At 49.6% G+C, this 8003-nt stretch overlaps 1 protein-coding gene across 1 annotated transcript; it reads right to left on the bottom strand.

Moving 5' to 3' along the window:
• Window positions 1–677: 677 nt before the first annotated feature.
• Window positions 678–1460, bottom strand: LOC144118379 (peptidyl-prolyl cis-trans isomerase NIMA-interacting 1-like). Its single transcript, XM_077651329.1, has one exon. It carries the CDS (start codon window positions 1371–1373, stop codon window positions 891–893), a length of 483 nt encoding a protein of 160 aa, XP_077507455.1. The 5' UTR covers window positions 1374–1460; the 3' UTR covers window positions 678–890.
• Window positions 1461–8003: the final 6543 nt, after the last annotated feature.

Below are 8003 nucleotides of genomic sequence, written 5' to 3'. Positions count from 1 at the left end.
CCTTAAGCGCGCTGTTGCTGCTTGTGTCGCTGTCGCTCATTGCCGCGTGCACGCTTGGTTGCTGGAGACACAGGAAAGCGTTTCCTTCCAGATCGGCGTTCAGGAGGCGTCCAGCGAGATTGCCTGGGGAGCGCTCCTCTCGAGCGATGGTGGCGCAACTCAGTGACGTCACACGCATTCGCAGGAGGCTGAAGCGCAGGTGCACTTTCTTCTGGCGCCTTAGGGCATGCGCAGTGCATTACGTATACTGAGTTCCCAGTTACGAAATACTACACCAACCGCTACTATTACTAATTAACTATTTACTAATTTACTAATCAACAAATGACCAATTGCTTATTATGAATTAGCTAATTACTAACAAAATACTCATCACTAATTAAATAGGTATGCTTAGTGCACTATATATATATAGCTGCGACATACACTACTGATGACGTCATAAGTTTGACACCTATAGTGTAACACTTTTCTTCGAACATCACCGCTGGCGAGACATGAGCCTATAAAGGCTTTCGCCATAAAATCGAAGAAGCGCCTGCGCTGCATAGCACCAGCGGTCGTCTTCAGTGTCGAGAGGACAATCAAATGATTCTGATGCCTATTAACTGCACTTCCTTTTGACTCATCACGAAATAGAGAAAAATTGCACAAAGAAACGCAAATAGTGCACTACGCACGCTTGACCTGTTTTATTTCCTGTGACATGATCCAGTCATCTGATCTGAACAACAATGCTTCAGAGGTGTTCTCACAGTGTGACGGCAGAAAGCTTCTTTTCAGGGAACAGGCATTTTATCAGGCAAAAGGCACCAGCAGCAAAGCAACAGAACAAGGCACCGGAGTCTCTGTCATGCAGCGACGACCATTACCTGGGCGGGAGGCACCGCTCAGGCGGTTCGCAGGATGATGTGGACGCCCGACTCGGTGAAGACCGGCTGCGACAGCTCACCCACATTCAGCGCGAAGGAGGCGTCTTCGAAAGGCTTCTGCATTGCGCCGCGACTGAAGAAACCCAGGTCTCCCTTCTTCTTCGCCGAGCTGCAGTCGCTGAACTTGCTTGCCAGGTCGTCGAAGGTCGCCTTGCCGGACTCGATCTGCTCGCGGTAGCCCTTGACGAGCGCCAGCGCCTCGTCCCTGGTCCGAGTGATTTTCTCCTCGCGCCACGAAGATGGCCGGCGCGAGTCACGGTGCTTGACGAGCAGGTGCGAGCAGCGAACCTCGTCCTTAGCCTTCGATCCCATGGGCCTAGAGCGTGCGGCTGCCGTGGGACGCTCCCACTGGCTTTCCTTGGTCAACTGGTTCAGGTAGTACGGCTCACCCGTAGAGCGGCTCAGGCGCTTCTCCCAGCCAGCTGGCAAATCGCCTGCCATGTCAGCAGTCTCCCAGGGGGAAAAGTACAAGGTGAGAGAATGAGCTGCCCTAGTGGACGGCTTGAGTGGAATGAGGACGGCCGCAAGTGGCGCTGCGTTCGCTATCGGCAGTCGTCTCTTTCTTCTCTTCTTTACCTCACGCGATTGCTTTCAGACGCTTCAACCTAGTGTCGCTGCCCATTACGGTGAAAAAGAATTAGCTGCGTTTTAACTACTTAATAATAATTATTAATATTATTATTAATATTAAGTAGTTAAAACGCAGCTAATTCTTTGTCACCATAATGGACAGCGAAGCTAGGTTAAAGCGTACGAGAGCAATCGCGTTTTAACTACTGCTGAACCTGGTTAGAGAGCACAAGCTACGGTGGATCGGGACACTGGACGCGGCTTGGCGTGGAGGACGCTTAAGCTTCGAGTTGGAAAGTGGGACGCGACAGCTCGTTGCAGCGCTGCCAGGGAGGCCACGGAACGCCACAGCTCGTTCGGTGCGACGCCTTGCCCGTCGGCCAAATCGCTCGGAGACTCTATGAGACCTCTGAAAACAGCCTATTCGCCGCACACAAAGATCACGAACGGGCTGCAGTGACGATGCTCTCTAGATTAACCGTTGTGCATCTCCGTTGTGATGGTGATTTTAGAGGAAAGGAAAGGCGCCGTGACTCTTTCACATATCGGTGGACACCTCAACCAGGTCGTGAGGGAAGGGAAGAAGTTTGGAGTGAAGGAGAAGAGACAGAAAGAGAGGCTGTAATGGAGGTCTGCGTCTCCGTTGGCGTTGCATTCGTTGACCACAGCAGCAGAAAGACGCGTACATCACAGGCGCTCGGGTGGTACGGGTTCCATGACGTTGCAATGGTTGGTACCCGTCAAAACAATGCGCACATAGGTCAGGTCACCGCTGCCTGCCCGTCTGAAGCCCGTATAGGTCGCGAAGGGTTGCGCCCACGCTGCCGCCCGCATCAGCGAAACCGTCGAGTTATCACAGGGCTCCGCGGACCAGTTGACGTCTTCAAAAGTTTCGTCTGCATTGTCCTCAAAACCACAATCCCTTTGCGATGTCAGTGCACGTTAAAGAACTCCATGTCACCGAAATTACCGAAGCCCTCCAATACGGCGTCCCTCATAGCCGGAGTCGCTTTGAAACATAGAACTCGGTAAACCCACTCAAACCGAACAAGGTCATAACATCACCTATCTTACCTCAGCGCAAGCTGTTCGCATTTACTTTTATCTCTACAACATAGATGGCGCTGCATTCCACAGCTAATGGCAGTAAACCGAAATTTTTATAGAGCAGGAGGCGATTTTTATCGGATCCAGTTTTAAAATTTGCATACCCATTGTTACTCGTGTACGCATTAGTACATAAGACACTTCATTAATTAAAAGAGCGCAAATAATTCACTAGGTCCACTTTGTATTCATTTCGAACCAACCAGCCTACGTAGCGTGTTCTGCACGTGCTTGCCTCGGAAGCTGAACGATCTTGGATACGGTTTCCCGTATATGCGCAAACTTTTTTTTTATTTCGAGTCCTCCGTATACGCACAAGCTTTTTTTTATTTGAAGATTCTCGTATGTCGTGTTACAACGTCACCACCAGCTTTTCTGCGTCACGAGCTCTTTAAAGCTATCACGTTGAAAGAGAATGTCGTATATTGCGGTGTCAATGCCTTGCTTGTTTCTTTAGGGATAATCGATACACTGCTCAAGTTGAGAGAATTGCATACTCAACGATAGCGTCATATTCTCTACTACCGCTTTAAAACGGCGCGACATGCCTCTGTCAGCCTCCTTTAGTGACCGAAGCGGCCCCGCGCGGCATAGGTGACACATAAAACCAGGTAAGAGGAATCGCACACTACATATTGATGGAACTTTTCATAGGCGCATGCTCAAATGAACGCACGAGATCTCTTCTGGCTTCATCTTCGAAACAGACGAGCACGTGGTGGTGGTGGTGGTGAAAACATTTATTACGGATGAATAGAAGGTATGTTTGGATCAGCCCGTAAGGGACCGATCCGTACAAGCACTAGGTGGAGGTCCCTAGTATGGGACCCCAGTGGCGGTTGCCGCCGCCCGGGCGCGCCCGACTAAGGCTTGTTGGGCCTGTAAGTCGTGGCAGCCGAGCAGGGTCGCCTCCCAGTCCTCCCGGGTTGGGTTGGGGATGGGGGGAATAGCGGGGTTGGAGGGGCAGGCCCAAACCATGTGATAGGTGTCAGAGGACACTGCACTACAGTGTGGGCAGCTGCCACTAAAGGAGGGGTCAAAATGTTTTAGCACTGCCGGGCACAGCAATGTATTGGTGAGAAGGCGGAGAAGGAGCCGCTCATCCGCCTTCTTCAGGCCTTTACATGGACTAGGGTAAAGGCGATGACAATTTTGATAATATGTTGTAATATCTTTGAATGTATAGACCGGATTAAAATCGGGTTCCTGATCGGATGGGGAGGAGAAAACAGCCCGGTGAGAGAGCGCGCGGGCGGCTGCGTCTGCTGCCTCGTTTCCTGCCAACCCCTGATGAGCAGGGGCCCATATGAGGTAACGGTGTGCGGGGTCCGTATCCCGTATGCAATTTTGGTATATTCGATAGGCTAGGAAGGGAGTGCAGCCTTGTTCGACGTTCCGACAGGCCCCTCGCGAGTCGGTGATTATGTATTTTGAATTGGAATGTGAGGCCGCGAGAGCAATCGCGACCTCTTCTGCTTGTGTTACACTGCGGGCTCTGAAAGTTAGGCCGTTAACTGTGTTGCTGTTAAAAACTACCGCGGCCGTGTACCATCCCCCGTGGTGAGGGCCGGAGGCGTCCACGTAGTAGACGCCTGTTTTGTTGCCATAATGTCGGGCTAGCGCTTCCGCTCGTGCCAGGCGCCGACCATTATGGTCTTCGTGTGACATGTTTGCTGGAAGAGGCCGCACGTGGAGGGCACGTCTCCACAGTTCCGGGATGCGAAACCTGTCTTTCATTGGAGGGGTGTGTTGGATATGGAGTCGAGCAAGAAGGCGGCGACCCGACTCCGTTAGCGACAGGCGCGTGTACTGGTTTGTAAGGTGCGCCTCCCGGGGCTCCCGGAAAGTGTTCACCACCCCAAGAGCCATAAGCCGGCTGTTTGAAGTAGTGATGGGGAGGAGCACGTGCCGGAGGGCATGTTCTTTGGCCGAGGGCAGTGCGTAGGCGATGTTTTCCATGCATACAATGGCAAATTTCCATAGTGAGGAATGAAAATGAAAATTGGTTTTTGGGGAAAGGAAATGGCGCAGTAACTGTCTCACATATCTCGGTGGACACCCGAACCGCGCCGTAAGGGAATGGATAAAGAAGGGAGTTGAAGACAGGAAGAAAAAGGTGCCGTAGTGGAGGGCTCCGGAATAATTTCGACCTCCTGGGGATCTTTATTGGCTGAGATTGAGACAATGACCTCCTGGGGATCTTTATTGGCTGAGATTGAGACAATGTGTAGGTGGTGTTGCCGCGGAGACATGGCCTTTGCTTCTTTTGCCAAAGACGAAACAAGTTACTTTCTTGTACGAATGCACTTCATCCATATTTTCTGAAATATCAATAATTATTGCATTCCCAGAGCCCAGCACGCTACTGCAGGCCTCGAGACATGCTCGAAGTTAATCTCGACAACAGGGTCTAACGCTCCAAAATTTCTTATTACGAGGACGTGAAATGCTGCACACTTCCTATCTACAGAAATGCGGCGGCCGCGTTTTGATGGAAGCGCAAAGCAAAAAAGGCGTCCGTGTGCTGTGGAAGTTTACGTTAAAGATCCCCAGTTCGTCGAAATTATTCTGGAGCCCTCCACTACGGCACCTCTTTCTTCCTTCCTCCTTTGGCTACCTTATCCCTTCTCTCACGGCGCGGTTCGGGTGTCCATCGAGATATGTGAGAAAATTACAGTGCCAATTCCTTTCCTCGAAAAGCAATATTTAATTTCTGAATTTTTCCGCCGCAGCCTGGTTTGAGTGCAGGATGGCGCCCTCGTACGAGAAATCCACAGCAACTTGGCAATCTTGGCAAGTAAAAATCTTTTGTCGTGCAACAATAACTAAGCAGCCATACTGGGGTCTCGATGTTGAACTGACACGGACAAATAAGCACCTCTTTCCACTCCCTTGTCTGCTGAATAGTTTAGCGAGTAGCGAGGGCTTCCAATGTGGCAGTCTTGATGCCATAGGTAGCAAAGAAGGCACTCGCACAGCTTCCGCCCTCAGCGTTCGATCACATTCCTACGTGGCACTGGCGGTAATATAGGATGCCTTACGTCCGCCGCTATGGACGAGGGTGGCGCTGGTGAACACTCTCAAGATTAGCTTACACTACACATAAATACCTCCGAAAGCAGAAGAGTGAGGGGTACCCGCCGCGCTGGCTCGGTGGTTAAGGCGTTCGTCTACTGATCCGGGGTACCCGCACTCGAACCCGACCGCGGCAGCGGCGTTTCGATGGAGGCGAAACACAAAATGCGCCCGCGTGCTGTGCGATGTCAGTGCACGCTAAAGATCTCCGGATGGTCGAAATTATTCCGGAGCCTTCCACTGCGGCACCTCTTTCTTCCTTTATTCTTTCATTTTCTCCTATGCCCCTTCCCTTAAGACGCAGTTCCTGTGTCCACCGAGATATGTGAGACAGTTACTGCGCCATTTCCTTTATTCAAAAACCAATTTTCATTTTTTCAGCAGTCACCCTAACTCAGAAGAGCACTGGACGCGAAATTCGGAGGTCGGGGGTTGTTTTCTTTCTGCTTTTATTAATCTCTCATTTATGAAAAACCACAAATTAAAAAAAAGCATCCCCTATGCTCATTGGTTTCGGTGACTGTGCATTGCAAGGATGACTTCGTTAATACCATGAATGAAGCAGCCCATAACTCTTCTCAAGAGCGCCAGCACAAGACTGGGGCTCGACTGCGCTGTCGACCTCGCTCCAGGCAAAAATAACAGGGTTAAGTTCATCCGTGTTCCTATCCCTGGCGCCTGTACGGCCAGCGCAAGCCTATAGAAAAGCAAAGCGGTAAGCCCGCCACTATGGCACCTTTTTTCTCCTTTCTTCTCTTAGCATCTGCTTTAACCATTTCCTTACGGCGCGGTTCAGGTGTCCGCCAAGATATGTGAGACAGATACTTCGCCATTTCATTTCACCAAAAACCAATTTTCAATTTTTAAAAACCCGCCGCGGTGGCTCAGAGGTTACGGCGCTCGGCTACTGATCCGGAGTTCCCGGGTTCGAACCCGACCATAGCCTGAACCGCGCTGTAAAGGAAGGGATAAAGGAGGGAGTGAAGGCAGGGAAGAAAGAGGTGCCGTAGTGGAGGAGTCCGAAATAATTTCGACCACCTGGGTATCTTTAACGTGCACTGACATCGCACAGCACACGGGCGCTTTAGCGTTTTTCCTCCATAAAAACGCAGCCGCCGCGGTCGGGTTCGAACCCCGGAACTCCGGATCAGTAGCCGAGCGCCCTATCCACTGAGCCACTCACCACGGCGGGTAACCCGAACATGGCGGCTGTGTTTTATGGAGACAAAACGCTAAGGCGCCCGTGTGCTGTGCGATGTCAGTGCACGTTAAAATCCCCAGATGGTGGAAATTATTCCGGAGCCCTCCACTACGGCACCTCTTTCTTCCTTTCTACTTTCACGCCCTCCTTTATCCCTTCCCTTACGGCGCGGTTCAGGTGTCCAACGATATACGAGAGATACTGCGCCATTTCCTTTCCACCAAAAAAACAAATTATTATTATTACTATTATTATTATTATTATTATTATTATTACTATTATTATTATTATTATTATTATTATTATTATTATTATTATTATTATTATTATTATTATTATTATTATTATTATTATTATTATTATTATTATTATTATTATTATTATTATTATTATTATTATTATTATTATTATTAAAAGCCATGAGCAGGAAAGACCCATGTGAATGCCGAAGCAATGACGTCAGTGCCGAGCGCCGGCTCAAGTCGCCTCGAGGGACACATTCTCTGCGCCTGGCAACCTTACGGGATGCCATATCGAAACGGCGCCTTCAATTTCCCGCGGTTCAGTGATCTCGGAACCAGTGGGCGTGCACTAAAAACGGGGAGGTCTCGGCAACTTGCATCTCGGCTGTCACTTCCACCACTTTGTTTGCTTTAAAAAGATCCGCGTCTCGTATACCAGCAAAAGGAAGAGTATGATGGGAGAAGGAGGTCCATGACCGCTCAGGTCATTTTTCATGACAGTAACTTAATACTTCTTAACTGGATTCGGATCCCACCAGCGTCACGAAAAGGCGTCCCTCATAGCCTGAGGCGCTTTTGGTACGTTTAACCCCCATAAATCATAAACCAAACTTTTTCACTGCTCAGGATTGCTTTATACGCTCGTTTGGCGCGATTCGGGGTAATCTGTGCGAAATTTGGACTTAGTTTTTCGTACACGTAGCAGAACAAGAGAGAGTTTTGTTGGGCTGCATATAATATAATACCATGCTATGAATTCATTTCTTCTGAAACTACGAACAGATAACCCTGGATAAGAAACGGGAGAGTACTAGGGTATAGCTCATTTTACCACGCGTTTATATCTCACGAAAACAGAAGAAGAAAGTAAAATCA

This window comes from Amblyomma americanum, chromosome 2 (genome assembly GCF_052857255.1).
Source record: "Amblyomma americanum isolate KBUSLIRL-KWMA chromosome 2, ASM5285725v1, whole genome shotgun sequence".
In the NCBI taxonomy this organism is placed as follows: Eukaryota; Metazoa; Arthropoda; class Arachnida; order Ixodida; family Ixodidae; genus Amblyomma; species Amblyomma americanum.
Note: the sequence above shows the minus strand (reverse complement) of the source record. Positions and strands in the feature narration are given on the sequence as shown.